This window comes from Nymphalis io, chromosome 23, assembly GCF_905147045.1.
Source record: "Nymphalis io chromosome 23, ilAglIoxx1.1, whole genome shotgun sequence".
In the NCBI taxonomy this organism is placed as follows: Eukaryota; Metazoa; Arthropoda; class Insecta; order Lepidoptera; family Nymphalidae; genus Nymphalis; species Nymphalis io.
Window position 1 is genome coordinate 1,405,986 of NC_065910.1, and position 18,873 is coordinate 1,424,858.

Below are 18,873 nucleotides of genomic sequence, written 5' to 3' on the forward strand. Positions count from 1 at the left end.
AAAAAATAACCTGTCTCGTCTATGAATTTTTTCATGCCTTTTAGATTCTTTTGGAAGCACCAAGTATGTTGGCTAGACGCTTTAGTCGGCTTGTGTGAGAAAATTGCTTTTTCATACAGTCTTTAAAGAAAAATGATATCCTTTGTAAGCCGAAAAGCTATACGTTTTGCGCTATCCCGTTTTCATAGGGATATGTGTAGAGATGAGATTCATTAAATCTATTTGTTTCATAAAAAATATTATTAGATGGCTCAATATTTTGTAAAATTACTAGCATTGGTCTAGTGTAAAAGACTAAGCGATACTGGCTTCTATTATTAGACGAGATTTTGAGCTGAACGGACGTACTTTTGTTATGTCTACCCAATATTAGAACTTTTAATTTTAATTGTGTAAAATTAAATTAGTCTAGGTAATTGTTTATAAATCTTTTTTAAAAAACGAATCCTGCTTCTGATTGCTAATAATATAATATTCGTCAATTTCAATCAAGACTTAATCACAATTTATAATTTTAACTGTAATATGTAACTAGCTATCAATCCAACTACTTTTCTTGGTGGCAGGGCTTTGTGCAACCTGACTCAGTAGATACTCACATAATTATTATATCGCATACATGATATTTTTGTTTTCTAGATTAGTGGCGCATGGATGATGTCAGAGATGGTAAATATTTCTTAGTGTCAATGTCTAAGGACGGTGGTGACCACTAATCACCAGGCTGCTCATTTGCAGTTTACCTTAAATCAATAAATAAAAATAAAATCCAAATTTAAAACACTGGTATTCTAAATTGTATTGTTAAGTGAAACAAAAAAAAACCCGAGATGGCCTAGTGGTAAGAACGCGTGAATCTTAACCGATGATCGTGGGTTCAAACCCGGGCAAGCACCACTGAATTTTCATGTGCTTAATGATTATGATTATAATTCATCTCGTGCTTGACGGTGAAGGAAAACATCGTGAGGAAACCTGCATGTGTCTAATTTCACTGAAATTCTGCCACATGTGTATTCCACCAACCCGCATTGGAGCAGCGTGGTGGAATAAGCTCCAAACTTTCTCCTCAAAAAGGGAGAGGAGGCCTTTAGCCCAGCAGTGGGACATTCACAGGATGTTACGGTACGGATACGCTAGTGAAACAAAAATGTTGGTTCACAATTTTAACTCAATCGGTAGAGTTGAACTAATTTCAAATTCAATTGCAAGATTTGATAAACATACTGTTAAAAATATTTTATAATAAAAAAAAATACAGTAACAATATTCAGCAAATAAAGACATTAGCCAGTGGACTCTCATGTATTAAGTTAGTGACTGCCTCGTTGGTCTAGTGGCTAAATGTAAGGCCGCAGACCCCCTCCGGGTCAAACCCCAGTTCGGTCCAATAAGAAGTTATTGGGTTTTTCTGTCGAAAAATCTCAATAGTAGCCCGGAATCTGGAAGTTGGTAGTGTGTTGGTCCTGCGCCTGATTTATTTCCGGTCGTGTCGATTGCCGTCCCATCGGATTATGAGAGCTATGGAATGTAGAGTGTACCTGTGTTTGCGCGCTATTATTATAGCGACGATCATAGCCACTAATAGTTGTTTTCAAGTACATTCATATAATGGTATAATTGTTCAATCGCGTGACTTACCTATACTAAAAATAACATGTTTAAACCTACTCATACTATAATATTAGAAAAGCAATTTTCTTGGCAAAAAATGTCGACAATGTTTTAGTGAAATTATTCGTATGAGCTCGTATTTAGTTATATTTTTCTTCTTGTTGTTTATGTTTAATTTTTTAATTTCGTGCATAGATACAAATAAAATTACTCCACCAACGCTTTTCTGTAAGAAAATTCTTAAATCGAAATCAAATTGATGTCTATGCGAGTACTGGTAGCTTTTAATATAAATCTTTAGACTCTCTCGTTCATAAATACGAGTTTGTTATGTTTATATAAAAAATAACTTAATGTTTTGACAAAGGCTAAAAGTAAGCTATCATTACCTGCGTTAGTTCACACTTTTTTTTTTGTTGGTATAACTAAAAAATACATTGTATTTAATTTCAACAGAAGAATTTGTATTTATGAATACACGAACGACAACACAACTACAGTTACCACATAACACTTTCAAAATAAATACAATTATTATAAGTTTCGTATTTGAGAATTTATTATTATTTGTTGATAACTAAGTAATATAATAATAAGTTATTATGATTTTGAAAAAAATACATAAAACTGTATGAAATAATAAAATATAATTTAAATTTTCCAGTTTACTGAATTGTTTTTGTAAAATTAATGATATTAAAGACAATTATAAATCCTAAATATGTAGATATTCTATCATATATTCTAGCTAACTCACCCATAGATAATATTAAATAACCACGAAACAGTTTCAGAATAACCGTACAAAAGTTTATATGCCGTTGTCCCGAATACACATAATGCGCTTGTAACATATTTTTACGTGCAAAAGGAGCACCTTATTCGAGCAAACGAAATATTACAAACTCGGCATTCCAGACCGCATAGTTTTAATTTTAGAAACGGGAGCAAATAGTACCGAGACAAAGGCGAACTCAGTACGGCTGCGGGTTATGGTCCAAAATATAGCCTGTAGCTCTTAAAAACAATTAACGTAGGCATCGGATGATAAAAATTTATTTCACTATAAATATTTTGTCAATTTTTTTTAATTTCATCTAAATATCTTTTTAATAAATAATAAGTACTTATGTTGTTTAGTATAGCAAAGAGCACCTTGGTGTTTGTCTTTAGATTTATCTTGATGAAACGCTACCCTATATAGGTTATACGTAATTTTGCTGATTTAATTTATAAAAACGCTCCATCTTATAGATCAAGACACACCCAAGCCTTATTATTTCGCAGCCCCATTCCCTGATGATGTCAGGTCGCATCCGGCATTGTGTCACGAGGTTTCAATCCGTATTTTTTGTGCACCATAAAGGACTGTTTGCTTGAAGAAGCTTTTAGGAATTATTCTCGCGTAAGTAGTGATTTTGACGTTTCACATTTCGCATTCGCGCTATGCCGTGTATATTTGATCGCGATATATATATGATGACCACAAATATAATAAAATACTTTTTTTTTAAATGTATAGGCTAGCGCTTGACTGTTATCACACCTGATGGAAAGTGAGATACAGTCTTTAATGGAGCGCGCCTGCCTAGAAGATATTCACTCTAGACTTGAATACCCATATTGTAGGTGGTGGGGAAAACGGAGGTCGGGAGGGTAGTCCAGACCTTGGCGGTGCGTATCAGAAACGAGGAAGCAAATCGTTTCGTACGTGTCTTAAATACGTCAACTACGTATGGTTCAGATCTTTTCGATGCCTCGCAGTTCTGTGGTGAAAAGTTGACGGCGGAACCAAATTAAATTAAATACTAGCTACATTACAAATCATGACAGCTTCGAATAGTGGCAAGAATGTTAGCAGTAATACCTCCTTGAATCGAATTTCAATTTTATTTTAATAAATATTTATAATAACGTGACTTGAGTTGAAAAAAAAACTGTTAATTAGAGGATACAGATTATAAATATTATAGATTAATTACGGCTTAATAATTGAAAATGATCAAACCTTAAATATAATTATACCGTGATAATGTCTGATTGGAATCCTTATCATAATTGATTGGTTAAGTACTTGTATCATTGACCACACTAATCCCATTAACTACACGCTCGATTAAAATCATTCGTTATGGATCAGGTAAACTTAAACTAAAATATTTGACTTTTACACCTACGAACGTCCTTTCCTGCTCTTTCTAAATTTGGCTGATAGAGAATGCTTGTAGCATAAACCCGCCGTTTGTATATATATTTTGAATTATGCAAGAAAGTGCTAAGTAAGTATTCTATTAAATAATGAACGCTATGTATCTTACGCTAAGATTACTATGCTACTAGACGAGACGCTGTTTAATTGATGATTTGTATGAAATACGTGTATATAATGCAAAAACAGGAGGCATTATGTGGAGGAGCATAATGATGTCCTTCTCGCTCCTTCCAATCAATACGTTCATTTTCAATGGAGATGCAACAGCGTAGGAGATATTATAGGACACAAATGCGCGTGGGAACATTGATACTCTTGCTCTCATAGGTCAATGGGACTAAACACTGTCACCTAGCAAACCGGACGCTACTGAAAATGTTTTAACAGAGAAACATAAAACAAAACTTTTAGCTCGACTTAGGGCTTGAACCCCGGACCTCAAGTTCTGCAGCTTTATAAGATAGTCACTAAAACAACGAGGCAGTTCAACGTGGTAGATAAATATTCTTAATACTCCTTGAAATATTTTTTATAGTATAGATAGGAGCATATGGGCCATCTCATGGTAAGTGGTCACCAACGCCCATAGACATTGCCATTCTAAAAAATGTTAACCATCGCTTACATCGCCAATGCGCCACCAACCTTGGGAACTAAGATGTTATGTCCCTTGTGCCTGTAATTACACTGGCTCACTCACCCTTCAAACCGGAACATAACAATACCAAGTAGTACTATTTTACGGTAGAATATCTGATGAGTAGGTGGTTCCTACCCAGACGAGCTTGCACAAAGCCCTAACACCAGTATATTGAATAATAACAAATACTTCATTAATAAATTAAATTAGTTAAGTGAAGTTATAATGTATACGCTAATTACGTAATACAATACAATTAATAAATATTTAGTGTCAATGCTATTAATACTATCATTAATTGATACTCACGATACTAATATGTATAATTTAACTTTAAATCGACTGTGTGTATACAAATAAACATTAAAAACTATTTTGATATACGTAATATTAATGAAATATTAATACAAAAACAATTTATTTGTGTGAAAACGACCCAGTAATAAGATATTTTAGTAAACATCAATATCAAAAATAATATTTTATTGAAGTAGGCTCTTAACAGAGAACCAAACCGACTAAGAATCAAAGCTATCGACATACTTAAAGGATTAGTAATGAAGTGGCAGTGGGCTGGACATATATGTCGCAGAACCGACAACCGTTGGAGTACACGTGTTCTGGAGTGGAGACTACGCCTTGGCAAACGTAGCGTAGGAAGCCCTCCGGCTAGGTGGAGTAACGATGTTCGCAAATTGAGAGCTGAGAATCGAGCTCAGTGGCGTGCCATTGGAGAGGCCTATGTCCCGCAGTGCACGGCGTAGGGTTGATGATGTATGCTCTTAAAAGCATTTCGTCATTTTACAAGATAAAAATATATGTTTGGAATGTAAATTCTAGGCAATCGGCAAACAAGTAGGTACTCTTTTTAATCAATCAGATACATATAATAAACATATCATATACAAAAATATAAGGTTTTCTTTTTAAACATTTATATATCCTGCACAAAATCAAACGAACAATAACTCAATTTCTCTAATTATCATGCCTTATTCATTTAATTTTTTTGGAATAAAATATGTTCTATATTAGGATAAAAATATGCTCATGTTTGATGTAACATTTAAATAAATACAAATGCAAACAATGATTATTAATGACAATGTTTCGCAAACGCTTGGAAACAAATAGGAATTGATACAGTCTAGCGCGTCAAGTGAAGAATACGTTAACGCGAATACAGCAGAAGTTATGTATTTCAATGTCCACCAAACTGGCAGCTCACGTAGCACTTGCAAGTCGCAACCGTATTGATGGTGGACGCTTGGCTTGCTCGTGCCAAATGTTTGTCACAAATGTAATCACAAATGTATGTAGTATAATTTTCTACGTCACATTCGTATTTTTTTTCTCTGTATCTGAATATTAATTTAATAAAAAAAGATACATTCTTTCACTTTAACTGTTTCATTCCTTAGGAATTCTCTTTTAGTAAAAGTGATTGTCAAAACATCATATCTATATGGATTTTTTTAATTACATTTTGATTGTCGAATAATGAGTTCGGTAATAAATTAATATCTTAGGTCCTTAACTAAGGAAATATTTAAAAAAAAAACTGAAATATACATATTTTTCCACTAAAACACATTGATGTCACAAAAATTGGAATCATTGAACCATCAATGCCATTCAAAGCCAACTCCGAATTAGTATTCGTTAGAAGCAAACAGGATTATGCAAATGTTCCACCGAAGTTTCCACTTAAATAATATATGAAATTATGCAAAATACGCTAAGAGAACTCGGAAGTGGCGAGTGAAAAGTTATATGACTTCTTGGACATCGACTTCAGGAACTTCTTGGAATACGTGACGTTTTGCTAATTGAGTATAAAATATTGAAGTGCCCATTCCACCAATATTGGTCCAAGAGTTTAGACCTGTAACGTTTTTATCTTTACCGTTTTAAAGTTTTTTGATAACATTTCGGAAGTTTTTTCCAATTTGGTCGTCTTTAGAAGTCTTTAAACTACTGGCATTGAAAACTTGGGGTGATATCCTAGAATTTTAAATAAGGTTATCAGAAGCTACATAACTTTTATCGATACTGGAACTTTTGGACAGTGCTAAATTGCGTTCCTAAAATATAATTTACGTGTAGCTTAGAGGTATATTATTAAATTATTTGTTAAATAGGCGATTTACATTAAAGAAAAATAAAATAAAACAGGTTTTTGTATTAGTATGTTCATTTTCAAAATGTTAATATTCTTTCGAGTCTTACAATTTTGGGTTTCCGCGTATGAAGGGAAAATAAAATTTTGTCTGTAGTAATTAAATCCGGTAACTGTGAATATGAATTGCATGTAATAAAACTGCGCAATATTATACTTAGCCCTCTCGCTCCCTCATACCTGGGTTCAGTAGGCCGAAAAGAGATACCGAAGCCTACTTAAATATGATAATCGGAAAATTCGGCACATTTGTGTGAAAAGCAGCTCTCGACTCGATTTCGGAGCGCTGAATAAATGATGAGGTGCCTCATTGTTACATATCACAGTAATTTATTACTTGAATAGGGGAGAAACTGATTTTGAAGCTTCTGAATTATTGTATCATCCCCTTTATGGTTTGTAGCGAACTGTTTGAAACTTATATTGACAAGTTCAGTTTATGACTTTACCGTTTAAAATATTAATGGTAACCCGCGATGACTTCAACTTGAATATAACTTTACTTATTAAACGTGAAAGTTAGAAGTTTATTTCTATTAATCTATTCAATATTTAAAAAAAAAACACATCATTACGTTTGTGGCATACAATATAGTCGGTATAGAAGTTGGGTGATATAGTCGATTGTATCGTCAAACAATCTAAATAATATCAAGAAACTCTAGCGAGAAGAACCACATCAAAATCAAATGAAATCAAAATATTTCTAGTCAAATACACTTTTACAAGTACTTATGAATCGTGAACCGAACACTAGAAGAACAGACGAGAAACTTAGTAGCTTAACCGAAAAAACTAAATATGGAGGATACTTCACCTTATTAAGAATTTAGAGCGTGTTCTACAATGCTATTGCGCTTCCACAAGGCCACAATACATGTTTTTTTTTTCTAATATTGCATGTAGGAAAATAATAAGTTTCTTTATCAGTGATAATACCAGTACCAGTAACAGCCTGTGAATGTCCCACTGCTGGGCTAAGGCCTCCTCTCTCTTTTTGAGGAGAAGGTTTTGGAGCTTATTCCACCACGCTGCTCCAATGCGGGTTGTTGGAATACACATGTGGCTGAATTTCAATGAAATTAGACACATTTTCAACACAGGTTTCCTCACTATGTTTTCCTTTACCGTCAAGCACGAGATGAATTATAATCACAAATTAAGCACATGAAAATTCAGTGGTACATGCCCGGGCATGTACCACTGAAATTTGAACCCACAATCATTGGTTAAGATTCACTTGCTCTTACTACTGGGCCATCTCGTGATAATAAAATAATAAAATATAAAACAGTCAACGAAATCTGCGATGAGAAAAAGTACTAAACTGTAAGTAATTAAGATTATTCTCGCCTCGGACACATTTGACCTTACTGCTTGCTCACCTTAAATAATTACAATGTTTAATGACAGGGTACAAAATTAAATATAGATTTATAAAGGTCTGCTATATATAAAATTTCACCTCCACAAAGCTTCATTACAAAATTAGTCGCCGTTTTACACGAAATGGGTTTTTGGCAAAAGTAAAAAATAACAGAAGATAAAACATTTAGTATCACAAATTAAAATTAAGCACATAAATTTTCATCGTTTATATGATTTATAGGTCACTTACAGTCACTTGGCTATATATCTTTTTTTACGCGCAATTAGCATAAATGGTATCTTTACCAATAATCTTTACATCGCCAATAATACAATGGTCTCGCATCTAAAAATACAATGAACACGATAATATCCAATAAAACTGTATATAGAAAAACCGACGAATACACGTTAAGCTTTAAAGTCATAAAATTTTTGTATAATATGATTTATTTTGTCACCAGCGAGTTGGTTGCGACCTCCGCGTTGGTTCAACTCGGCGCGTCGACGAATGTGGTGTTTGTGGAGGAGATGGGTCTTCTTGCTCGCGTCCCAGATACCATTGGCTGTCAACACCTGGATCACTTTGCTCTGCGACGTGTGGTGGAGGTAAGATATATTTTTGAATAATAATAATCTATAAAACTTGTTATAAATTTGATATTATCTAAAGTGTTTGTTTTTTGATTGAATGTAATTTCCGTGCTGCCATCCTTTTCTATCAACGTGAACTGCCATACTTAAGATTGTTTACAATTTAAAAGTGTGGCCATTTTCGTATATTAACTAGCTAATAGTGGTTAGAACGTGTGAATATTAACTGACGATCGTGGGTTCAAACCCGGGCAAGCACCACTGAATTTTGACGGTGAAGGAAAACATCGTGAGGAAATCTGCATGTGTTTAATTTCATTGAAATTATGCGACATGTGTATTCTACCAACCCGCATTGAAGCAGCGTGGTGGAATAAGCTCCAAACCTTCTCCTCAAAAGGGAGAGGAGGCCTTAGCCCAGCAGTGGGACATTAACAGGCTGTACTTACTGTTACTGTACCTAGCTAATTATCTGGACGGCTTTTAGGTTTTGATTTTGAAATACAAGTCCTTCCGCAGTTCATATTATTGATTCTCTGTAGTAAATTTTGTATGATTTCTCCGGGGAATTCTGTGGTTTAGCTAGAATTTTAGTAATATTACCCAAGATCTACCATTACGATTTGGAAATAAAACATGCGTTAGATAGCCAATTTATTTAGAAAGTTTATAGTCAATAACATAACACGATGACCTACGGAAGAATGACGCGGATTCACGTGAGCAGTTACTTACATTTTTTATAAACACTTTATAAATGTCACGAACGCTATCGATTCACCTTTTTCTTTCCCCTATTTTAATATTGTCTGGCTCGTTTAAACATCGTCCATTCGTGTAATTGATTATATATATATTTAAAACGGAAAGAAAAATATCACGATAACAATCGTGTTTTTATTGAAAGTGACTGGACTGAGCGGATTGTAACATGAAAATGAAATATACGTAATTAATACAACGATTATCGGTAGCTTTTTTATATTATAGGTAGGTGGGCGAGCAAATTAGCTACCTGATGGTAAATGGTCACCAACGCCCATAAACATTGGCAATGTAAGAAATGTTAACCATCGCTTACATCATCAATGCGCCATCAACCTTGGGAACTAAGATATTATATCCCTTGTGCCTATAATTACACTGGCTCAGTCACCTTTCAAACCGGAACTCAACAATACACAGAATATCTGATGAGTATCCACTCATATCTAGTAAAAGCCAGCTTCCATTTGAAAATCAAGCAACGGCTGTAACTGACAGAATTAGTACGATATTTCTACGTTGTACGATTAGCATTAAAGTTAGACATGACTGTCACTATCAAACTAATAACATAAATTATTTTAATAGAAATTAAATACAGTAGCCCTGGGGTTGATGACCTTATATTGTAACCCTAAATTTTTTTTTTTATTTTGTTATGCTAGCGATTTATACATACATATAATTAAAATAACATATGGTATAAAATAATGTTAAATCATTGAAAATCACAACTAACTTGAAATAAATTAGAGTTAACACAGGATTACAATTTAGTTTAGAAAACAGGTGTTAACATCCGAAACAATATTAGACATTATAAATTGAATAATAACAGTGGAACTGTTTATCTTAATTAATCTATACCGATATATAACACTAAACCGATTTTGATAAAATTTGGTTGGAAGCAAGCTTTTTTTTACTTAATACCCACCCTTCTCCCCCTTACACGCGGACGAATATTAATTATTAATAAAACCGAATTCTAAATATTATTTCTAGAGTTCTACCAGAAAAAATAATGGTTATCCTTTCTTTATATAAATTACCACGCGCTTACGAAAAACATTATCAGAAAAATATTTTCCTCGAGACCCTTTAAATAACGCATCTGTTGAATGTCTGAGAGAAAAAGAAAAAATAAACCTCCTATTTAAAAAATAATAAAGAGTATTATGTTCTGGAAGTAAAGTAAAAGCAATGTATCATTGATAGCAAAGAACGCCTTATGAGGATAAGGTATGAAGCTACTGGTGGTAGGGCTTTGTGCAAGCTCGTCTGGGTAGGTACCACCCATTCATCAAATATTCTACCGCAATACAGCCGTACTCGATATTGTTGTATTTCAGTTTGAAGGGTTAGTGAGCCAGTGTAATTACAGGCACAAGGGACATAACATCTTAGTTCCCAAGGTTGGTAGCGCATTGCGTTAACATTTCTTACAATGCCAATGTCTATGGGCGTTGGTGACCACTTACCATCACGTGGCCCATATGATCGTCCGCCTACCTATACTATAAAAAAAAACTTATTCCATCTTACAGTTACATTGCTGGTTAGCGGATACACATGTGGCAGAAATTCACCCATTTCCTCACGATGTATTCCTTCGCCAAATCCAGCACAAAATTAATTATAAACGCAAATTAATTACACGAAAACTCACTGGTATTGGTTCAGATATAATTCCGTTGTTAACATTTACGTAACTTATATTACTATTCTATACGCATATCTATGTTTAAGATTTTCATCGGCCCTTCGAGATAATATCGCTTCACTGAACATCTAATAGCACCCTCATTAGATTAGCCATTGCATTGTGAATTATCTTGATTAAACCCAATAGCCACAGTAACTAAAGGTCAATCCGAAACATTTCAACCAATTAAATATAAAACTTCGACGTAACTTTTTACACGTTTTATTTACGATAGAAAAATCAATAACGTTTATTTTTATAATAATATTCATCTTTAGTCTACGTGAATGAATTATGATATATATTTTTTAATTTGTTCTCCGAAAACAGTAATAGTAACAGTAACAGCCTGTGAATGTCCCACTGCTGGGCTAAGACCTCCTCTCCTTTTTTTGAGGAGAAGGTATGGAGCTTATTCCACCACGCTGCTCCAATGCGGGTTGGTGGAATACACATGTGGCAGAATTTCAGTGAAATTCAACACATGCAGGTTTCCTCACGATGTTTTCCTTCACCGTATAGTACGAGATGAATTATAATCACAAATTAAGTACATGGTAATACAGTGGTGCTTGCCCGGATCCACCCACACATTGAACCCACGATTATCGGTTAAGATTCACGCGTTCCTACCACTATAAAAGTATTCGAAATTCAAATTGAAATATTACTCTCAAATGGTTGAAAAAAGTTTCAATTTAAATGACTTACAAAACAGGTAACCCTCAACATTACTTTATATTAAAGTAAATCATAAACATAAAACTTTAAAAGTTTAAGTGATACTTAGCAAAAGTAACGTTTTAAAATCTCTTCGCCAACTTTGTATCTCTCTGAAGTTGTACAAACTTACTTCAATCAAGTTAGCAATAAAAACGGCAATTAACAGGAGTAGTGAGCGGCTGAATTTGTTAATTAAAACGATATTTTACTTTTAATTGGCGACAAGTAACCCCGTTTCCGTTACACCGTCACGACATTAAGTCGTGATGATAATATCGTATGACGTAACTGCTTAACTGGTTAATGAGGGACTGTTTATTACATACCCGCTTTTCTTTATGTAAATTCAAATAAAGTATTCTTTTTCATACATAAAATCTTAAGTTCTATTTCAGGATATTGACAGTAAAAGATTATTATTATTGAATATTAAAATTTATTGTTAAAAAGGATAAATTCCGCCAAACAACGATAGTTCGTATTCTTGTGTTCCAATTTAAAGAGTGAGTGAGCCAGTGTATCTACATGTAAAAGAGATTTGTACATGTACATTTTAGTTTTTAAATGGAGGATTAACGATGTAAGGAATGATTAATATTTCTTACAGTGCCAATATCTATGATCAACGGTAGGTATTAAAATCGGTTCTGTATTATGGAGTTGAGTTCTTAAAGCGACGTGATAGGCTCAGTGTACGTCGGGGAAATTATGTCAGACCCCAAATAATGGTTTTGGCTTAAAATGATTATTTTCCGTACAACATTTTTATTACAGTCTCATATTTTATGTTTCAATTTTATTAAAATAAAACTCACATATAATTCTATGCATCCGTGGTTCAAGACGAAATTATCCAGTTTTATTCACAGGATTAGATGCAGGAAGCAAGTGCAAAGCTTAAACGTAGTTCATATGCGTGCAAGCATCGTTAGATTTCAAGTACTTAATATGCTTATAATTCTCGTGCACAAATTTTTTTTGGTAGCCTTCTTATATTGTAATTCTACCACATGTGTATTCAACAACGTACTCCAAGCCTTAATCCTTATCTGCCCAAGAGTCGTTTCCGCTCCACCAAAATAGGTCTTGGCATTTATGGGTTGACAGCAGTGGAGACTTGCTTTGAACATTAACCAGTAGAAGATAAAGACTATGTAATCTATTTTTCTAATCAAATAGTGTCGTTTTGCTTGAAAAGTGGATGTGCATTCGAATTTGTTCACATTTCCGACAATGATATCATCAAGCACATCACACGAACATTCACAGCACATTGCATGAACTAACTCAACCTTCGCGTATTATATCTACTGGACTGTCTCGGTTTCTTTATATAAAATGTATTTAAAGCAACAAGTTCAACCTTCTGATTAAAATTACTTGACATTTACATTATGTAGTAAAGGCCTATAAATAAAACTAAAATAAACTTAGAATAAACATACATATTCAGGCTATATAACAGTTCATAGTTTTTTTTTTCCTTTTGTCGCCCGAATTTATTTTTCATTTTCGATTGTTAATTTATTATCGAGCTAAAAGTATTAAGGTATTTTATAAAGTAATAAGAGTAAAATAAAAAAAAATGTTCGAAACATGCAAATTAATATTCCGCAATGTTTTGGATTGCAAACAGTAATTTTTAATTTTTAAGTGTCTATTTTTAACATTTAGAGTAAAATGATCTAACAGAATGTATGAGATTAAATTTCATGAACTAAATGAATTACTATTATTTGTTTATATATGTATGTTATATTTTTTCCTTCAATTTACAATAATTATCGTGGAATTTCGAACACTGGACTAACACTATTTTTAAATAAATCCCAATATAGATATTGGGATAATAATAATATCCTGGGACATTCTTCACACTTGGCCGTCTCCCAAATTAAGCAGATCTTGTATCATGGAAAGACAGCCAGACAACTGATATTGTAGTATATCAGTTGTCTGATCCCAAATATATACTTGTACTAAGCTTGTGCTATGGAAACCAGATGATATACTACATATACTACTTTTCTTTTATAAATACATACTTATATAGATAACTACACCCACACTCAACAACAGATATGTTCATGCACACAAATGTCTGTCCTGGGTGGGAACCGAACCCACAATCTTCGGCGTGAAAGGCAAGTATCTACCAACCACGCCAATCGCCTCATCATAACTAAGATGAAATCCTTTTAAAAATAACACCACAACTCCACGGGAGTTTCAGAATGAATTATTCACTTCAATCCGTTCCCATCAAACTATACTATATAATATAATTGTTAATTGTGCCGGCGTTGTAATTTATACCCGATCTGCCATTAGTCGGCCGGCTGATAAATCAGAGGCCTTTGTCTCCGAGCAACAGTTCTTAGACCGGCGAGGCAAACGGACGACCGGATTGAAAGAAATATTTTTAATATACTTAACTTTATTATAACCTCAAAAGATATTGTTTTTCTTTTTTAAATTGATATATATATATATATATATACATATATGTATGTATGTCTTATATATGTATGTCATGTGTGTGGTGAAATCTACGTATCGAATCTTTTTTTTTCCTTGGACATTGTTCACACACGGCCATCTGATGCCAAACTAAGCAGAGCTTGTACTATGGTAACCAGACAACTGATATACTACATATACTATGATACATACTATGATGATATACTACTTTTATTTTGTAAATACACGCTTATATAGATAATTACACCCAGACTCAGGACAAACAGACTTGTTCATGCACACAAATGTCTGTCATGGGTGGGAATCGAACCCACAACCTTCGGCGTGAATGGCAAGTATCTACCAACCACGCCAACCGGCCCGTCGTATATATGATTTTAATTTTTTTATTACATCATTAAATATATGTTGTTTTGAATTGTTTTATTATTTTTAATATAAGAGCATAAAGCCTTACGTGTTAAATATGTATACGTATAATATATATGCATTTTATTCATACTACATATTTTTAACATAACACTGCGCTGCGGAGATTTGCTATATTATATTAGTGTATATCTGCCAGTATAAGTTTTATTTATATGTGTGCGTATTTTAAACATAGTTTAAGCGTTTGCGTTAGTTTAAGCGTATCATTTATTAAATGAAATATTGTTACCATTAAGCGCCTGTCTACCATCTTGTAAAAAAATTTGTATATATATATATATTTTTATAAAATAGGAAGGCGGACGAGTATATGAGCCACCTGATGGTATGTGGTCACCAACGCCCATATGGTCACATTGGCATTGCAAGAAATGTTAACCATCGCTTACATCACCACTTGCTCATTCACCCTTCAAACCGGAGCACAAAAATAACAAGTACTGCTGTTTTACGGTAGAATATCTGATGAGTGGGTGGTACCTACACAGACGAGCTTGCACAAAGCTTAACCACCAGTGATTATTATATATAAATTAAAAAAAGTTTTAGTTCATTACAGTATAATTACTTTTTTTATATCCGAGTACCAACCACTACCAGCTGCGACATAAATGTCGCACGTCTATAATTATTGACCTTTCCAAACAAATTCTGCGAGCTGATCCTAATTAAGAAAGCCGTGAAAGATGAAGGAGATAAGAATTAGCAGCCGATGTCGTCCTATGTAATTTATATGATGGCCGATAGGTCGAAGTTGATTGAAATGTTTGATCAAACGTTGGCATTAATTAAGTGATTACACTGTTAAAGGAGCTTAATGCGATATATTTCGAAGATAAATAATTAGATTTTGGTTTTCAGGCGGAATTTGAAAATTGAAGTAAAAAACATATTCATTGAGAGAAGTAAATACACCAACGTTGCCTAGTTGCCTACGACGTTATTGGTGTATTGGTCATGACATTCGAAAATTCATATATATTTTTTTAATATTATTACTGGCTATATTTACTCTTTAACTATTCTCCCAAGCTCGACGTTGAAGGAAAATATCGTGAGGAAACCTTCTTGTGTTAGATGAAAATCTTCCACATATCTATTAACAAAGCCGGATTGAAGCAAATGGTGGAATAAGCTCAAAACCTACTCATCAATAAGAAAAAAGGTCATTGCCCAGCATATCCATAGGCAGTTATTTTATTTTTTACTAGAATTATTTTTTGTTCCGATTCATAGGATATAGTACAACATATAATGCTTAAAACTCAGCTACATATACAATAACACACTTATAAAATTCAAAGTATTACTAAGCTATTATAATGGCATTCAAGCTTATATTAATTTTTTCATGCAAAAATACAATTTCGAGTCAATATTAATAAAAATAGCCAGAGAAATAGAAAAAATGCTGTATGACGTCATCACAATGCCAATATGGCGTCAGCTACATAGATGATAAATACGTCATTTCCTTTTGTTCATTAGAAAAATATTAACCCGTTAATCTTACACAAAAAGTATGAGACATCAAGAATGATTAGGGCAGAATCAACCCTACAGCGTCCGACAGCCATTTATCATTGTCCCGGCACCTAATTAACAATTGAAACGCCTGAGCAAGACTGGGTCACTAAGACCCGGTGATTCTGACCTTCCATTTATATTGTATTGCTTAGCGTTGAACAGGTTTTTACGACCATTTTTAATTTATTTCATCCAAATTTTTAAATACTGATAAAATTAGGCCTCATTCAAAAATTCTTTATATATGTTTGTCTAGTATCTGGCTTAGAAAGTAGTAAGCACCGAGGTATTGGGTTTCACCTTGCGTGAGACTAGTAAAAAGCAATCTGTTTTTTTCTGTTAAGCCAAATATTGCCAATAGCTTATCGGATGATGAAGATTAATATAAAAGCTTTACAAAAAAATATCTGCTATAGCTGAGTAGTGCAATCAAAAGAACGTATCACGCTTAAAATTAAACAGCAGCGAGCTACAGCAATGGCTGAGAACTATATTATATAAAAGCCTATGAACCATTGGATGACCAGCCTAAGAAATATCACAAAGGTAGATTAGTTCAATTATTTGCGGCAGGAAGGCTGTCTAGGAACGCCTGTTTTGGATTAATTTTATATCCGTTGCGTATAATTGCCTTATTGTAATTTGTATAGTGTCCTCAAAAGGGAGAGTAGGCCTTAGCCCAGCAGTGGGACATTAACAGGCTTTTTTTTATAGAGTAGGAAGACGGACGAGTATATGGGCAACCTGATGGTAAGTGGTCACCAACGCCCTTAGACATATGCATTGGAAGAAATGTCAACCATCGCTTACATAGCCAATGCACCACCAAACTTGGGAACTAAGATTTTATGTCTCTTGTGCCTTTAATTACACTGGCTCACTCACCCTTCACGGTTTGAAGGGTGAACACAACAATATCAAGTATCTGTTTTGCGGTAGAATATCTGATGAGTGGGTGATACCTACCCAGACGAGCTTGCACAAAGCTCTACCACCAGTAATTAGTTGATTAATAAGTAAGAAGCTTTTGTTACTCACTCTCACTTTCACTTTTGTTAAAGATAATTAGCTTTAAAGGTATTATTGTAACTCTCACAAACCCTGGCAGAATTTTTCCTGGCTATGTATAGAAGTTGATGTTTTACAACGCCATATAGCGAAGATTTTTAATACAGTAAATAAAATTAAAATATTTTTATTCGAATGTAAAAGTCTTTACATATGAAAATTCAAGCGTTACCACCGGTTCAGAATGTGGATTCTACCGAGAATAACCGGCAAAAAGATCAGTAGTTACTCGTTTAAAAAAATACAAAATTGTATAAATTACACAAAATTAGCTAGTTCCTACACGAGATCCAGCAATCATTTGGTAGTTTAGTGTAGTTTAGTGTTAAAACCTTTTAAGGTCAAATAAATACATCAACACCAATTTAAAAACAATATATATATTACTTCATAATATTAAAAACTCAAGCGATTATCATTCAATTTCGCGTACACGTTGTTTGAGTTACAGAAAAGGATATAATAACGAATCAGTTGTTGGGTATCGTAATTGGTCATACGCAGCCAAAGACAAGGACGAAAATTAGAAAAAATAATAATTATCATAAATCAATTCGAATCAATCGCAATAAAAATAAATGAAATTTCCAGTGACGTTAAAATGACTTCGCAAACCGACATTGTCTACGTGTTTCCAAGCTATTTTGCCGACAAATTCAAAATGAACGTACGTAACAATTTTTACAAGGAAAATGCATTTGAAAATGGAATTTTTACTAGATCGTAGACCGCATTTTGTGGTTTATTTTTTGATTTTACTTCGGTATTTTCGACCGACCTTTGCTGTTGTTTTTCCTTACTTATTTTCACGTTTCACTTTCGAAGGGTTATAATTTAAATTTTTGTTAAAGTAAGTTAATCGGTCAAGGGAACATGGTTATATTTCTTACAATAAACAACAGTTTCAAACGCAAACACGCAAGTTACTATAAAAATGAACTAAAGACCTATTTGTACTGTCGTAAAGAAAAAAGTTATATGTTTGGCGGTAGAGGAAGTTTTATGTTATGTATATTTGTTTACTAATTAGTCAAGACCGGATATCCCTATTTGGATGATTTAAAATTGAATTCTAGATGGACGCACAAGACACCGTTTCATAAATTATTTCTCAATAACGCGACTTTCCAATTATTTATCTTTGTATAATTCCAAGGTTCTTAATACAATTAAGTAAAATACTTATTCACAATTATATCCTATATAATAATTGTATTTGTTATTAATATGTGAAATTTTATTTATTGCAATGTAAAACATACATACATATTTTTGGCTTTATAGCGACTTGTGCTTGTACAGATTTACATGAAAAATTGTTTTATAAAATATCCAGTTATCGTTTCTCTGTTTATCTTTTAGCAAATTTTATTAATTCATATCAGTTTCATTATTTTTCATTTTTTAAATTAATTAATATATATATATATATATATATATATATATGTATATATATATATATATATATATATATATATTAATTATATATATATATATATATATATATATATGTATATATATATATATATATATATATATATATATTAATTTCATGCAAATTATTC

General features: G+C 33.1%; 1 protein-coding gene across 1 annotated transcript in view; it reads left to right on the forward strand.

Annotated features, from left to right (window-relative positions):
* The window catches only part of LOC126777720 (protein madd-4), a 418,598-nt gene that overhangs the window by 355,030 nt on the left and 44,695 nt on the right, over positions 1-18,873 (forward strand). The window contains exon 9 of the mRNA XM_050500874.1: positions 8,478-8,622. Coding sequence (XP_050356831.1) covers positions 8,478-8,622 — 145 coding nt within the window. The remainder of the gene's footprint in view (positions 1-8,477; positions 8,623-18,873) is intronic.